This window comes from Engraulis encrasicolus, chromosome 16 (assembly GCF_034702125.1).
Source record: "Engraulis encrasicolus isolate BLACKSEA-1 chromosome 16, IST_EnEncr_1.0, whole genome shotgun sequence".
Classification (NCBI taxonomy): domain Eukaryota; kingdom Metazoa; phylum Chordata; class Actinopteri; order Clupeiformes; family Engraulidae; genus Engraulis; species Engraulis encrasicolus.
The window spans coordinates 5,829,591-5,847,451 of record NC_085872.1 but is presented as its reverse complement, the minus strand read 5'-3'; the positions used below and the strand labels follow the sequence as shown (position 1 = coordinate 5,847,451).

Here is a 17,861-nt window from a genome sequence, read left to right as displayed (position 1 = left end):
GGCTTGAAACTCTGGAAAGCAAATGTACTGTTCCAATTGCAGGGAGCTTTTGTGAGAGAGAATAGAAGAGAAATGTGTTTGTAACCTCCATTTATATAACAGTAATGATATAAAAGAATTTGATTAGGAGTCAGAGTGAGATAGCACAGTTTATATTTTTTTAGAATTTTATTTGGCAGTGACTGTGTGTGTTTATTTCAGATGGATGGAGTTTTGTGTGTGCGTGTGTGTGTGTTTGCGTGCGTGCGTGCGTGCGTGCGTGCGTGCGTGTGTGTGTGTGTGAGAGAGAGAGAGAGAGAGAGTGAGAGTGAATGCCATAGTTTTTGTGGTCATGTCAGACATGTCAGATCATATCTTTGGTTGATTTATTCCTTTAGCACTGTTTTCAGTTTGCAGATGAGATAAGAGTCTGAGGAACAGCACTTTGTAGGACAGGGTCATAAACAACGCTCTGCCCTGACCTAATGAGGTGTGAAAAAGGAGACTTTGGAATGGAATTATTATTATATGTGTCGCCCTAACTCGAGGAAGACAAAGTAGAATTTTTTCTGGTTATAATGATCAATCAGTTTATAAAATTCCCATCTTTATTTTGAACCTTGTTCTAATTTTGTACTGCTATTATCATCTTGACATTCAATAGTCAACCAGACATTTGTAATCCCAAATCCATCCAAAAGCCGGTAGTTTCTTAAGTTATTTACGTAATTTGTTAAGACACGGCTTCTGTTATAAGTTTGTTGTTAGCAGAATGTCAGTCTCCAAGCCATAATATGTTACGTAGGACACTTAAGAGTGTAATGTCTTACTGTAGTGCTGTGTATGGCAGTTAAGTTTTTCTTTTCAATGATTAGTAAAGCACTCGCTTGTTGAAAGGATGCAAATTACGAGGCTACAATTAGGGGTGGGTATTGGCAAAGGGTTCACGATTCGATGCGCATCACGATACACATGCCACGATGCGATTCTATCACGATGCATTGCGATTCATGTACTACTGTGATGCATTGCGATATTTACTTCAGTAAATGTGTAAAATACAGCTTATTTGTCAGTTGCTGTGTAGCTTTCTTAAGTCAGTTCATTCTAAAAGCATTCTATCATCTGGGAGAGAGCTTACATCACAACAGAAATATTACCTATTCTCTACTGAACAAAATAACCCGTGGCAAATCTAATTTTATTGTTATCAAATAATCAATTGTCATGAATCCATGCAGTATATTGAGAAAATAAGTATCACGATACCTTGTCATGAATCGATGCATTGTATCGTGAGAGTAAGTATCGCGATGCATCGATGCGACGATTATTTTGCACACCCCTAGCTACAATATTGTCCTGTTTCTGCTGAACGTGCTGTTTCTACCTGTGTTTTCATCCATGTGTGTGTGTGCACGTGTGACCTCCCTACAGCTGAGAATGCTGCCCTCTACTACAGCCTGTTGCCAGGCCCTGGCTACGACCTCTTCTCCATCAACTCTCACACAGGAGAGATCCGCACGTCTGCTCATCTGGACAGAGAGGTTCATCAGGCCTTCAGCCTGAGAGGTGAGTGTATCTGGACGAGGTCCCCAGAAAGCCCTGTCCATGCTGTCTTGAAATGAAAAAAAAAGCTTGGGGCACTTCACTGTGTCAGTAAAAGTGAGCAGGCTATACATTAGTTGAAGCTATAAAGTTTATCTGATGTACCATAGAATGTTTAGAGAGTTTAAAGGTATGTTGAAGTTAGCATTCCAAACAGATAGTCAGGCACGTGCGGGTGTATGTACACATGGGCTTTGCGCACACACGCACACGCACACACAAACACACACACACACACACACACACACACACACACACACACACACACACACACACACACACACACACACACACACACACACACACACACACACACACACAAGTCAAGTAGGTCCAAGTGACTTTTCTCTCTTGCCCCCCCCCTCTCTCTCTCCGTTGATCGGTATCTCTCTCTCTCTCTCTCTCTCTCTCTCTCTCTCTCTCTCTCTCTCTCTCTCTCTCTCTCTCTCTCTGAGGTCACTCTCCTGCCCTTTCACATCTGGTTTCACCGTTTTGCTCTGTAAAGCAGATCTGAGATTTTTCGGCAGTCTTGCCATGCAGCTCACAGCAATAAATAATAAAAGGCCGATACACTCTCTGACGGCACCCTTATTGACTGGCCAGATTTATGGATCAGCGTCTTTTAAGACCCGTCAGAGATGTTTGTTTGATCCGTTGGACAACTGAAATATTTTTACTGCCTATGCTGATCTAGTATAATAAGACATTTTCATTTTCCCCCTCACGGGTGCATGTTTGAAGCATGCATTTATGGTGAATGTAGTTATCAAATGCTTTCAGATGTAGCAGAGGACTATGTTTGTTTTGTCAAGAATGACGACAGCAATTACAGCCAGACTACAATAACGGCAAATCTTTGTAGGATTTTATGTTTGGCAGAAGTTATTGGATGATGGATTAGCTTATTAAGTGCTTGAACAAGTGTCTTGACTCTTTTTTTCACGAAGAAGGATTAGGGGGGAAAGAGGCATTGAGTGACTAGGTCCTTTCTGCTGGGTTATATTTGAAGTTGTTTAGTCAAAGTAACACTCAGCTTATTCAACTGAAGGAATCACTGCAGTGTTATTTTAATTCTTAAACTCTTTAACTCTTGAAGTTTTAGAAGTATAGAAAGTATCATACTTACAGGTCTGTCAAGTTTGCCTGTCTGTAGCTCTACCTGCTGTTGTGAATTTCTGAGGATGTGATATACCGTATTGGTCCGAATATAAGACGTGGTTTTTGTTATAAAAATAGTATTCCAAAAAGGGGGGGTCGTTATTATTTTTATTTTTTTTAACTTAACCTGAATGCGGTCATTATGCTTCACAACAATGCCACAAAACTCAATAATGGATAGGTTAAGAGATTGATTTGTCCATATCAAATTTGCAGATGCTTGTTTCGTGATGACTGTTGCACCGCACGTCTATCAACTGTCAATGTCAACGCGATGCGGTCGACAGTGCAAGGGACATCAGTCAATCGCGGCTTGTTGCTCTGCTTTTATTTGTGTTCGGTTTTACAGTCTCATCAGGAAAGCATTGGTTGTTCTCTCTGGTCACCCGACAACACCACTTGAAACTAAAGAAATGAAGGGTGATTTGACGAACAACCTGTAGCCTAACTTTTGGATGCTGTCATCATCAGCCGATCAATTGTCATCTGTGCGCGAGAGAGCGACGTCTTTGACAAGCATGCCTATTTAACGATAGGCCTATCCCTCAACAATGCAACAGCATAGAATAATGGTTAGGCCAAGAGATTGCCTTGTTCATATAAAATCACTAAGTTTTACCCTTGGCACGAAATCAATGCCAATCAGACTTCTAATGTCAACTTGGTGCTGAACGGCAGCGCATGGGTTTCAAATGCAATGCGTCAATCTGCTTTCAGATCTGCGTTCGGTTTCTACAGTCCAACGGAAAACTTTGGATGCATAAAATGAAAGGCGATTTAAGACGACTGTTTGTTAGGCTAGATATTGCTGTCAACTAAGCATTTTGCAAAATCTGTGCATTGCACGATAGGTAGCCTATCTCTACCGGACTGGTTGCCTGGCTGGCGCAGAGTTGCTCTGAGTGTAGGCTATGTTGCGTCGCACTTAAAACAGGCGCGTCCAGGCGGCTGTGTGCCTACTGGCGCTTGACAGGTAAAGTGAGCAAAGAAAGGAAAAGGGAATGAGTTTCATGAAAATGATATTGTGAAATTTGTTCTATGTAAAAAGCCTCAGATTTTCCAACAAATTAAAAACTGCATTTGAAAGAAGTTCCAATGTGAAACAAAATTTAGTCTTCAAAAAACTTTTTTCCCCAAAACATGAGCCTGAAAATGGGGGGTCGTCTTATATTCAGGATCGTCTTATATTCGGGCCAATACGGTAATACTCAGGTAATGACATCACCTTGGATGTCCCTGAGGAAAAGTCATGGTCCAATTTTCCTTTTTGTGTGTTTTTCACAGTCCAGGGTCGAGACAGTGGGCTGCACTCCCTCTCGGGCACGACGACAGTCCTTGTCTCTGTTCTGGATGAGAATGATAATGCGCCAGAGTTCATGCAGCGCTCTGTGCACATCCGCATCCAAGAGAACCTCCCCCCTGGAGTCATCCACACGGCCCAGGCCTCCGATCCCGACAGCGGTCCAAATGGCACCATCACATACACGCTCTATGTTGGTAAGGGGCTTCATTCTGAGACTTCATGAACCCAAAAATGAGAGAATTTTCACATTTGACTCACAAGTATTTTCTGAATATCCTTGTAACTTATGTGTTTGTATTTGTGTATTGATACTTACACGTGAATTTTCTTTTTATTCCATATGAAGAGGAAAGTGGTAGTTTTGAGATCAATCCCACTTCTGGTGCTGTGAGTACGACACAGATTCTGGACAGGGAAGAGCGTGAGAATTACACCCTGCTCATCACTGCTACAGACCACGGTCCTGTACCACGGAGCTCCACCACCCAGCTCCACATCACCCTTTTGGACGAGAACGATCACAGCCCAGCCTTCACCCGTAAGAGCTACCGTGCGGTCATCAGTGAGGCGCTTCCTGTTGGCTCGGAGGTCCTTCGGCTGAGTGCCAGAGACCCTGACCTTGGCCCCAACGGGGAGGTGACCTTCTCTCTGGCTGAAGACTCTCTGGGGGCCTTCTCAGTGAACTCCTCAACAGGGGTGATCAGCACCAGCAGACTGCTGGACCGTGAGACGCGGTCACAGTACAGTTTCCGAGCCGTGGCAACAGACAACTGCAGCCAAGGTCCTCGCAGTTCAGTTGCCATGGTGACAGTGCAGGTGGAGGATGTGAATGACAACTCGCCCGTCTGTGTTGACGAGCCTGTTCGAGGATCAGTCACTGTGGGGACAACAAAGGGGAAGATCGTAGCCATAGTAATAGCACAGGATCCAGACCAGGGCCCTAATGGGACAGTGGTTTTCAGTTTGACAGAGGGGGGTGAGGGGGATGAAGGTGGAAGAGGTGTGTTTGAGATTGGCAGGACATCTGGAGAGGTGCGTCTGATGTCTCCCCTGCCTGACGGAGCCTCAGGGACCAGAGTCCTGCACGTGCAGGCCGCAGATCAGGGCACACCCCCGCTCACCTCCACCTGCCTGCTGCTCCTACATCTGAATGGGGAGCAGAATAACCTCAGATTCACCGAACAAACCTATGAGGTGGCTATTCCCGAGAACAGCAAATCTGGTAATTCTTCATGCCCTATGTCTTTGGACGTTTTTCCTACCTAAGAATTATTGTGATGTATCAATGATTTATCTGTTAACTGACTTTATTGATATCGTGATAGGTTCCTGGGTGGCAAATGTGGTGGCCCATGACCAAAGCTCAGGAGAAGGAGCCATCATCTACAGCATTTTCAATGGCAATGAGAATGAGGCCTTTGCCATCAATCCTTTAACAGGTTAGAACAGCACAGCCTAAAGGTCCTAACTTTCTGGGCCTCTCTCCTTCTCTCCATGCCCCTTCCCCTTTGCTTCTATCTGGCTATCTCTTTACATTATGTACAAAGGCTGTAGTATTGCTGTGGTCTAATCCCATTTTGTGGCGGTACCCCGAATCATACCAAACATCCCAAATATCCAGTCACTATAATCATTCGGGAATGACTGGACTATGAACAACTCTTTGAATCACTATCCAAAAATGTGGGATTAGCTGTAAGCTGTATGGAACTCTTTTGGTCAGCCTGCCTTCTGCACAAAATGTAGCAGCTTGTGTCAGTGGGAGGTCACTATCACTTTGCCCGGCCACCATCTTTAAAACCCTTGGGTTTAAGGGTTAATACCCAATTAAGGAGATTGACCTGTTTTAATACAATTCATTATTTAGCTGGCGGTGTCAAAAAAGCCTAAAATTGCATGCTGGTAGTTTATTTGGTGAACAACGCGTTTCACTGTTGCTTCATCATGTTCCACTGAGGTCAAAGATGTGGTTGTGCACAGGGACTCTGCTTTGAGTCTCAAGTTGCATGTTTAGGATATACTATTTTATATTGATAATTGTAGATCTGAAATGCTTGCACAAACTGTCTCAATTTAGCCCTAGTTTTAACATTGTACATTGTACATACACGTTATTAATTACAAATTAAACAACATGTGTATGTTAAAATATTAACTTAAACCATTGATTGGATGTACGTAGCTCAGTATTAGAATGGAGAGGCGGATCACGCGCAGTTCTTCTTTTCTTTGTAGTTGTTTTGCATATTTCTTTAGCAGCAGAACAGTATTCCCATTTGGGGTTTTACCACAGATTGTTTAGATAGTCTGTACCAGGCTTGTACGAAATTCAGAATTGAATGAATTTGAATTCAAAGTAATGCCATAACAAGAACCCTTGGTGGTGGCTACACCACCCATTGAGAGTACATAGAACACCACCACCTAGTGTTCATATTATGGCATTACTTTGAATTCAAATTCATTCAATTCGGAATTTCGTACAAGCCTGGTCTGTGCATCATAGTGTTGAAGATTTCAATATATATTTTGGTGTGAGAGTGCAGCAATTACCAATTTGTGTAATTTTAGAGTCATTTTAATTAAGTCATGTTGGTATTACAGGTGATATAACCATAAAGGACCAAAGCTGTCTTGACTACGAGAGTGACAAGAGAATTCATCTGGTGGTGCTGGCTGAAAATGGACAGCAGACCACCTATGCACGGGTCACGGTGAACCTGAAGGACATGAACGACAACCTGCCTATATTTAAGCAGGCCTATTACCGAACCGCAGTCTGGGAAGGACAAATGCATAACACATATGTCATGCAGGTGAGCAATATGAAGATGAATACTTCACACATACGTATATATATATATACTTCTCCATACAGTCAAAAAAGATACCCATGATATCCAATAGGCTATGTGCAGCAAAACTGAAAATGAAAGACCATGTGAGGTAACTCTCAATCATCTTCCTGGTCCAGACAGCATAGTTGTATTTTTGGAAATAATAGTACAAAACGTACCCTTGACTTGTCAGCTAGGTACTAAATTTGTAATGAGGGATGAGCCTGTCTGGGACTCAAGCCTAGTACTGTATTTTATATAATGTAGTGAGAGATGTGTCTGGGTGGTGAGGCCTAGCCTTCAACAGATGATTTTATGAAGACATGCATCACAATCCATATTATGCAGGTTATTTGATTGTGATCTGCAATGTGTTGTAGGCATTTGCTACGGATGCTGATAGTGGCATGAATGGACAGCTTGACTACTCCATTGTGTCTGGAAACCACAACGATGCCTTCATCATCGACTCAATGAGGGGAATTCTGGCCACTAACAAAGTCCTGGACCGGGAGATCACCTCATCCTACAAGTATGCCTAACCTCCATACCAACAAACCACATTTTCAAAGAACTGGAAACCATACAGTCATTTATTTTTCCCATGGCATTCTCTTTTAACAGGCATCAGACCAGCCAATCCTATAAGCCTCCCAAATGTACTGCCATTTACCTCTAGTCATTATGTCTTAATCCGTTTGATGTCAGTGTGGGCTATGAGTCAGTATAATGGAATTATAACCAAATATCATGCCTGATAAAAGTATCGCTTTTTGGGATTTTATGGTCATTTTTCTTGTATTAGTAATAGCACTATTTTGCAACTGAAGTGTGAACTCGCACACTAGGGTCTTGTAAAATGGGTCAAGTCATTCGCTGAACACGCGTGCACATTTGCCATGTCTGGGATATTTGACAAGGTCAGAAAGATGTCTGTTTCATTTCGAGGACTTGTAAAGGCAGCCAGTGCCGTGAGTTCCAGTCATGGGTGACTATGGATGTTTGTGTTGACTACAGGTTGGTGCTCCAGGCCGTGGACAGGGGAAGCCCCCCTCTCACAGGCACCAGCACGGTGAGAGTCCAGGTGGTGGATGTGAACGACAACAGCCCTGCCATCCCACCCACAGAGCCGGTGGTCATTGCTGAGAGTGAGTGTGTACTGTACTCTGTTAGCAGCATAGGGCGTAATGTGGGACTGACTATGGAGGCATTATGCCCGTTTCTGCTATATTTAAATGTGGTCGCTTTGTTACGTTGCCAAATGTTCATTCTCATAATGAGCATTAAGTCTTAAATGTGCACATATCTATGATCAAAGCATAATGTAAAATCAAGGGTCTTTAGCCAGTGTTTGGCGGCTGTCCCAGTGTGTACTTAAGATAACGAATCTAACAATAACTAACTATGAAAGGTTGCTAATGATCATTCCAATTCAATTGTGAAGGCCTTCACCCTGAAACCATTTTTGCATGATTTGTGACTTTGTTTTGTTGTTTTTCCCATCAGATCTCCCCCCTGGCTACGTTGTAACCCAAATTACTGCCAACGATGTAGACCTCAGTTCCACTGTAACGTACCAGTTTCTTGGGGACACGGCCGCCTATGGCAACTTTGCCATTGACCGCTATACTGGAGTAATCACCATGACCCAGAGTCTGGACCACGAGGAGGAGAATGAGTACGTCCTGACAGTGCAGGCCTCTGACTCGGTCCACCATACGCAGGCCGACGTCCATGTCCTGGTAGTGGATGTGAATGACAACGCTCCTGTCTTTTCTCAGGAGTCCTATCAGGTACGCTGAAACCCACAGAGGGAAAGAGTTAATGTTTGTCAGTGTGTATATGGTGCCACACTGCCACAGTGTTGTAGTAGTAGTAGTTGTACCTCCTGGTTGATTTTTTTAAAAGGGAAAACAAAATCAGGAATGGTTCTGCTTTTGGTAACAGTGTTCAGATGTTTTGCTACAAAATATCTTCGTTTGTTGATGAGAAACTTCATGCTGACTTTTGGCTGGTCATTTTCAGGTGACGTTGCCAGAGCTGACATCGTCTGGCACATTTGTCCTGACTGTGTCTGCCACAGACAGAGACTCAGGGCTAAATGGCAAGATCTCATACAGACTTCTCTCCTCTCCTCTGAAAGGCTTCTACATTGATGCACAAAATGGTAATGTTGCAAACTTCCAGGTTAATGCTATTCAGCAAAATGTAGCGAATCATTTTTTAACCCATTTTAGCCCTAAGCCCTTTTTGGGAAAAGGTGCCCTCTGCCTGTTAAAATCTAAATATCTCAGCCTCCGAAGCACATAAAAACATGAAATAAGTTGCATTGAAAAGCTAGGACCTTCATCTTACATTAGAATGTGTTCATTCATCTCTAACATCCCCACATACGTAATACAAACCCCAACTCCGATGAAGTTGGGACGTTTGGTAACCAGTGAATAAAATCAAAATGCTATCATTTTCAAAACATTCAATCTATTCATTAGATGGAGAATAGTGAAAAGACAACATATTAAGTGTTAAAACCGAGAAAAAATATTGTTTTGGGGGACATATGTACTCATCTCTAATTTGATAAATCCAACACGTCTCAAATAAGTTGGGACGGGGATCAGTGGAATTTAGTAAACATCCAAATAAGATAAAACAACAAAGAAGAACATTTCAAAATGAATTGTACTGACGGACAATATAGGTGTCCAGGTATAAGATCATCACAGAGAGGCTGAGTCACTCAGAATTAAAGATGCAAAGGGAATAATTACCATAGTTATTACATACATTTTTGAATTCCCTTTGATTTACCACAATTGAGTGTATATAAGACATATTTTTGTTACTAAAATCATTGTATAGGTTCATGACATCATGAAATATATATTGGCTGTAGTCTCACTCTAGCACTCCAGGAATTAGAGCTATTGAAAATTGACCATATTAAGAATGCTTAATGCGTGCAAATGATACAGGGGTGTAACATTCTCCTAAGCACCTGAGCTCACTTGAAATAGACCCAGAAGACATGGGAAACTGTCCTTTGCTTTCAGAAGTCAGCAGAAGTTGTAGAAGTCCATTCTTTTTGACAATAATAGAGCATTGCACATCCTGTGCTACAGTGAAAATGGACCATCCAACTTGTGTTAGTGCTAACTTCAAAAGTCAGCCTCCATGATGGCATGCGGGTGCAGTAGTGCATTGGTTAAGATGTTCTCACTCATCTGTAGAGTTAAATACAGTGCTGAATGGTATAAATGGGTTTTAAACAGCATGAAAAGCCACTCATGCATTATATTTTGAAGGGAGATCTTCAATTACTGCCACATAGTAAGGTCAAATTGCATTCTCTACTATGTTTTAACAGTTTGGCTCCATCATAAGGACCAGCAGGTGATAAAATGGTGGGCTTTTGGTCAAGACCTGTCACACTGTAAGCACTACAGAAAGGAAAACATTGCAAAACATGACAAGGAATACACCCACCATTTAAGCTGGTGAAATCATGTCCAAGATAGGAATTAATACTGTTTTTTATATAAAATCATCTCATCAGTTAATGTATTTAACTGTTAAGTGTTGTCTTTTGTTTTGTTTTTAGTCTTCCTCGACATTTGCTGCCATTTATTGTCCCCGTCCCAACTCTTTTGAGACGTGTTGGATTTATCAAATTAGAAATGAGTACATATGTCCCCCAAAACAATATTTTTTCTCGGTTTTAACACTTAATATGTTGTCTTTTCACTATTCTCCATCTAATGAATAGATTGAATGTTTTGAAAATGATAGCATTTTGATTTTATTCACTGTTTACCAAACGTCCCAACTTTACCGGAGTTGGGGTTTGTACAAAGACTCAAATCTCAAGAGCCTGCAGCGTATATGTCACCCCACGCTAAAATGGGTTGAAGAATTGTGCACATACTGTATATTACATGTGTGCAACAATTTGTGTCACCCTCTTTTCTGCTCACTGGATTTTCCCCCCCTCAACATTACTGGCCTTGAAATGTCTACCTCTGCCTCTTGAAATATAGCGACCCCACCACCCCTGTACATTATTTCATGTTTCAAACAGTTGTTGTCGCTACACAAGCAGCAAACACTCCAACATCTCGGCAGAAAGTGAAAAAGTAATTGCAAAGGGCCTTCCAGAGTTCATGTCTGAAGCCTTTCCCACTGAGAATTCCTCTTACCATTTTAGTCTTCCTCTATTTTCCTGTATTTTCCCTTGCCTGCTCTGCCATGCAAGTTGTCTTCGCCAAGGCGAGAGGCCAAATGATAATCCATGCCCAGTTCTGTCAGACTCTTAAAGTATGTGCGTTCATTTTAATAACACTAGTGGGCAAGGGCATAGAAGGAAATGATGGGTCCTATGTACAATCAGCTCCAGTGTACACCCCCCCCCCCCCCAGCCATATATTTTCATAAATCGAACTGTGTGTGGGCCCCCTATATACGGTACATGGGGCCTGTTGACTCAGTCACACTTTACCCCCCTAAACAACACCCCTACTACTATGGGAACAGTGGAGAGTGTCTGTGCCTGCAACTTTTGTTTCACGAGTCGACGTACAGAATCTGAGAGCTTCCTCTGTGAAGCCAGTAAGGAGGGATTACAAGGGGAGGTGATGAATTGTAACTGATAGAAAAATAACTTTTTCAAGCGATATCTCTGGTTATCTGTCTTCTATAATTCTTTATATAATACAAACATTTTTTGAGGACAGTACAAGATGGATTGAGGCCGACAGAACAAAGTCTTGTGTCCAGCGCATAGAAAGCTGTCGGCCATTTTCCTCATTTTAGCTTGATTTGCACCATCTGTTTGTTTGAGGGCCAAAGCCAAATAGCTGAAAAAAATGGGAACGCCATGTTTTGTGTTAAAGTGACAAATGGGAAGTGAAACTTGGACTCGAGTCAGCCAAAGAATTGAGCGTTTAAAAATCTTGCATTTATCAAACTTTATTAAATCTGCAATTAGACATCATCTTGCTCTGTTCAATTTACACATACTCTTTGGATTATGTGTGTCACTTATGAATTATGGCTTTCTTAATGAAATACAATACAACAATGCCAAGACTCAAGCCTCATTCAAAATGTATTTGTATGGGATGGATATTTATATTTTTTATGTTTATATGTAGTCATATTTTCCTTCGATGTGGTTTAATAACAACTTTATCAAAGTGCATATCTTTTGAGAAATAAACAGAATACCAATATATTTGTTGATGTTTTTATTTTAGGATCTGTGTTTACAAACAAGCCGTTGAAGTATGTGAATGATGGCAGCATGATCCAGCTGCTGGTGGAGGCCCATGACAGCGGAGATCCTGTCCTGTCTAGTGTGACCTCTGTGGACATCAAGGTGCTGGATGCCAATGACCACGCCCCTTACTTCCTGCAAGACGCCTATCAGGTGGAGTGCCCCGAGGACACAGCCCTGGGCAGCACCCTTTTGACCCTTATGGCGAAAGATGAAGACTTCTCAGAGGAGAACAGCGTCCTGGACTACAGCATCAGTGGCGGTAACGAGGAGAGGCGGTTTTGCCTGGAGGTCATCGCAGTTCGTTTGGAAGATCAGCTTAGGAGTGTGGCCCACGTGGTCCTCTGCGACCCGCTGGACCGTGAGACCACAGCTGCATACTCTCTAATCGTGACCGTGTCTGACAGGGGAGTTCCCCCTCTCAACAGCTCCGCCACCGTATCTGTGACTGTGCTTGATGTGAATGACCACTCTCCCGTTTTTGGTTGTACAGAATATCACGTCCAAGTCCGTGAGAACAGTCTACCTGGCACTTTTATTGTACAGGTATCAGCTCACGATGCTGACGAAGGATTGAATGGAATGGTGAAGTATGACATTATCTCTGGTAATAGTAAAGGTCATTTGAAGCTAGACCCCTTGACGGGGGTACTAGAGGTCAACCATAGTTTGGATTACGAGGAGGAGTTCAAATATACCTTGACCATACAAGCATCTGATGGAGATGCACAAGGCAATAGGCGGATCTCTTTCGCAGTCGCCTTTGTGTCTGTGCTGGATGAGAACGATAACTCCCCATACTTCACACATCCCACTGTCAACTGCTCTGTGCTGGAAAACCAGCCTGCCTTCACCCCAGTGTGTGTGGTCCACGCTGTCGATCAGGACGCTGGGCCATTTGGAAGGATCACCTACTCCATCTTATCCTCTTGCTTCATGGACTATGGCAGCGGCAACCCAGACAGGAAGGAGGCCTTTGCCATCGACCCTCTGACTGGTGACATCCACACCCGGCAGACATTTGACTACGAGAGGGAGAGTGAGTACTGTTTTGTTGTGGAGGCCAGAGACAGGGGTGATCAGGCGGCCACCATCAGAGTGCAGGTTGACATTGAAGGCCTGGATGAGTTCAGCCCAGTGTTCACCCAGAGACACTACCGCTTCCTCTTGCCAGAGCAGTCCCGAATGGGACAGGCCCTGGGCCAAGTTGTGGCAATGGATCACGATGGAGGCTTAGACGGAGTGGTGGAGTACTCCCTGGCTGAGCCTTCTCCATTCTTCAGTGTCAATAAAACGACTGGTGCTGTCTACATCTCTGGTCCGGTGTACAGACGGAGAGGTAGCTCTGCCACTGAGAGCACAGTTGAGCTCAGAGTGCAGGCCAACAGTCCAAGGTTTGAGTCCAGGTCAAGCTCTTGCATGGTTTTTGTAAACATTTCAAACTCAGCTGAGGCTCTGACAGGCTTGTCTTTGAGTGTGCAGATGGTCAGCCTCAGCGCTGCACTGACTGTTTTCCTCCTGCTGCTGATTAGTTTTGTTGCCGTTGTGCTGCGGTACAAGACCAAGGAGGCCGCGCTGAAGAAGGCCGCCTGTATTGCTGCCAACTTGAACAACGGAACGGGCACGTTTGGTCGGAAGGGTGGCCCACGCCACAATGGCATAAACCTGCAAGACATGCGAAGCCAAATGCGTGCCAAGCTGGATATCTCTCACCCCTTGACGATGTCTGACACAAGCCTACGGGGCTCTGCAGAGGGTGAGACTGCAGAGGACCAGGAGATTAAAATGATCAACGAGTACCCCTGCCTCAGGAAATCCGAGCTGACGCTCAGCGATCAGGGATCCCACATGCCAGACTCCGGCCTCGCCAGGGACTCTGACCAGTTCTCCTGTCAGTCGGAGGACAGGGAGCTCTGCACCGCCAGCTCCTCGTTTCCTGCCAGTCTGGGAACAGCAATGGCCAGCGCTGAAAGCCTTCATAATTTCAGAGAAGAGGGAGGCGGCGAGGCAATGCTGTCACGTGTTTTGAATATGAGAGAAGTGGAGGAGAGAATGATAGATTACAACCCCCTGATGGACAGTCAGGCGACGCTTGACGGGTCGCTGGCATCGCTGACTTGTGCAGAGGAGGAGCACAAGGGCAGCTACAGCTGGGACTACCTCCTGAACTGGGAGCCTCGTTTCCAGCCACTGGCATCCGTGTTCACTGACATTGGTTCTCTGCCAGATGAGGAGGCCATTGGCCACAGCTCAGGATCAGAACTGTCCAGCCTGATGCGTCCACCACCCCTCATCACTGCAGTGGCACAGCCTGGCATACGGGCCGTTCCTCCCAGAATGCCTACTAAAATAGCAACCCTCGGCAGGCGGCCATCCTACCCCAAATATGCCTACTCTCCTCTGGGTCGCAACAGCGGACTAAGTCCCGCTGCAATGACGCCCTGTTTCTCGCCCACTCTGTCTCTGCTCACAATGAGAACACCCAATGCCTCCCCAGTTGTCTCCGAGACGGGCATGGTGGGACACACCAAAATAACTCCCCTTCCTGGCAATATCATTTGTGATGGAGAAATACAGGTCTAACTTTCAGGAAAGGATGAAAAGGGATAATCTGGAAAGGACACATGATTGTCTGTCTGGAATGTCACTTTCTGTGTACATTTTCAGTGATGAAGCCATACTTGTATGCCAGGTACTTTGCATATCAGGCATCCTAATGTCAAGTCATTTGGACTGGATGATTTTCTAAATGGCAGAGGTCCAGTGAGCATTTGTGTTGTATGTACCAGTGTGTTTAACCAGGTTTTGTTCTCTGAATGCAGCAGGTCAGCACTGCCATATTGTGCCGGTTATGACTCTGATCTGTTCTGTTCTTAAATAAATTTAGCCAAACATCATGTGAATCTAAAAGGATGAAAATACTAATTTAACAACTCAGCACATATATTAAGGCCAGCTTCCCCTGTGTTTGATGGCTGTTCCAGAACAGATATGATCAACTAAACCCTCTCGTTCATTCAGCTGTCTGTGGGGTCTAATCACTTCATCACTCACCTCCATAATGAAGAAAAGCAGAGGTTAGATGGAGATCTGGCTCATGTTGCATTGTGTGGCTCAATATCTCAAGGGAAATCACTACACATGCAGTTCATTTGAAAGTATCTCCAAACAGTATTACTATGTTATGCAGTCTGTAAAGGAATTTGCGGTCCCCACCATCCCCAACCCCACAAAAATGGACAGCGCTTTGTGTGGTTCTCAGGAGATGTACTGTACAAAGGCATCTTTGCCATCTTTTGTGTTCACAAATGGCTATGGTCATCCTTCTTAAGTTAGAGACCAATTTGCAATGATGGCAAATATTCAATTCCTTAATTAAGATATGGGACTATACAAAGAAAGCTATGCAATCTGTTGTGTGAAAAGCCGTTAGGGTATCCACAGGGAGAAAATATTCAGTTAAAGTCTGGCATTTTTAGGTATTCATTATTAACATTGTTGTGACCCATTCACAAACTGTTCTGTTTCATTAATTCTGACCATGGCCATTCATTTCAAGTATTTGTATTGTGTTATATTTTCATGTATATGAAGGACGGTCCAAGCACATTCCATCTTTGTTCACTACCACATGAACTATTTCATCTACTCAACAGACACACAGCTCTGAGTTTTCCATTCAACTCTATTCCAATTTTCACTTGCACATGACATGATAAACTCACAACAGCTATGGGTGACGTCACTTTTCTGTCCTGTCGAGTTGAAAGAAGGTAATAAATACCTTACACTATGGACCTTTAAATCAAAAGATGACTACAAACTTGATCAGAAATGTGGATGCAGAGTATTGAACATGCTTAGCCAACTGGTAGATTACAACTATGCATGTTGATTCACTTACTTCCTGATTCCCAGTGAGGATAGCTCACTTTAGCTCAGTTCACGGTTGCAGAGTTGCTGATTTAAGTCCAGGCCAAAGTGCCGAACCATGTGCTAAATGCAATACAGGACACCGTCATGTCAAACTATTTTTCAAAAATGTCCTGTCTCTCCTTTTGCTATTTTTGTAAAGGCACTTTATTGTACAGTATTGTCAGAAATTCTGTTAAATTATTTTATATGGTTAATCAACCAGATGTTGTTATGAATAATACTTAAGGGAGTATGTGATGGTGAATGTTATTTTTCAACAATGAACATGTATGATAATAAATGAATGGTTCCTGTTTGCTTGTGTGTTTTCATAATCATTAACAACTGGAAATGCCGCGGATAAACATTTAGAGAGCTGTTCAAGATTTTGAACTTTTCCCCTGCAGTTTCACTGCTTCAGCAGTTGCCATACAATTGCCATGGTGTGTAAGATTCGGTCATATGAAAATAATTGGAGATAAAATATTTATATAGCATGAGCCATATTTACTGCATGGTCTCAGACTGGTTGTTTTAAGAGTCACAGGAGCAGCCATGACAACACAAACAATTCCCCACACACAATAAGATGAGACTTGGCCTGTACCTGGTTATCAGATGGCTTTTTTCAATTAGCAGAGACTCCCCCTATAATGTGTCTTTGGAAAATAATCAGCAAAGCATTTTGGTTCCATGAAGCCCATTCCTGTTCAACCCCATACCCCCACTCAGCATGGATCCCTTTGTGGTCCTCTCTAAACCATCCCTGATGCAGTCCTCAGTCAATCGTTAAAATCATTTGCCATTCTCCAAGTTGGAGAGTGTCCTACATCTACCCTTAAACACCACATCCAGACAGACACATTCATGCTCTTGCATAGTTCTGAGATTTTCAAAGAGATGCTCTTGATAGTGTTGCTTGAATTGCAGCTTTTTTCGCTTTCTGCCGTTGAGAAATATGCCAGCAATTTGGTACTTTATGGATTGAATTCACATTCTCAACCACTGCAGTAGGGGGTTAGACAAGAACTCACAACACAGTTAAATTAACAAGTGCTGTCTCCAAGCTGTTTTCTGAACATCCGAGTCACATTCTCTCCTGTGTCAACAGAGGGATTCTGAATACCGTTTTGCCAAACCCTTTGGCATCCCTTTTGAGTGCTATATGCACGTTGGCAGGTAGAACAAAAACAGCACTTTGCTGTAAAAGGATATGAATTATTGAATTGTTGTGAATTATTTGAATTGAATTATTTGAATCTGCTATAACACCTCATCTTGGACAGTGATTTTGGCTGGGATTTGGCTTGGTTTCTGAAAGTGCTCTTATGCAAGTGTGAACTTAGCATTTTGTGGTCTAAGAAGGTGTAGTTGGCCTAATCAAATGTCTACACTGGCAATAGCATATCTCAGAACCTGCTCAGTAATAGTTTTCATTATAATTTTGTCTTATTCGTTTTGCTATAAAATATCTCATAGTGGACTTGCGCTAGAGATGGCGCCTTTTCATGTTGTGCTTCAAAGCTCAAATGTTTTAATGCTTTAAAGCAATGCTTTAATGACCATCTTTGTGACTATAATACGATTATTTCTGGGGTTCTTCACAAATGGTGGACATATGGTGAGACTGCCAAAGACTATGCAGTGATTGTCATTAGGTATGATATTCACATCATGCTTTCCACACAAGTAAACTAGTGCCGTGCTGAATGATTTGAATGACCCACCGACAACTTCCTTTTTAGTCTTGTGCATTTTGCATACCACAAACTCATTTACTGATATTGAA

At 43.1% G+C, this 17,861-nt stretch overlaps 1 protein-coding gene across 1 annotated transcript in view; it reads left to right on the top strand.

Moving 5' to 3' along the window:
- The window catches only part of dchs2 (dachsous cadherin-related 2), a 36,150-nt gene extending 21,096 nt beyond the window's left edge, over positions 1-15,054 (top strand). Inside the window, exons 12-21 of the mRNA XM_063219848.1 lie at positions 1,417-1,551; positions 4,030-4,242; positions 4,395-5,270; positions 5,374-5,487; positions 6,653-6,864; positions 7,266-7,417; positions 7,903-8,033; positions 8,392-8,678; positions 8,911-9,052; positions 12,138-15,054. Of these exons, the coding sequence (XP_063075918.1) occupies positions 1,417-1,551; positions 4,030-4,242; positions 4,395-5,270; positions 5,374-5,487; positions 6,653-6,864; positions 7,266-7,417; positions 7,903-8,033; positions 8,392-8,678; positions 8,911-9,052; positions 12,138-14,740 (4,865 nt within the window). The 3' untranslated portion in view covers positions 14,741-15,054. The remainder of the gene's footprint in view (positions 1-1,416; positions 1,552-4,029; positions 4,243-4,394; positions 5,271-5,373; positions 5,488-6,652; positions 6,865-7,265; positions 7,418-7,902; positions 8,034-8,391; positions 8,679-8,910; positions 9,053-12,137) is intronic.
- The last annotated feature ends 2,807 nt before the right edge of the window (positions 15,055-17,861 follow it).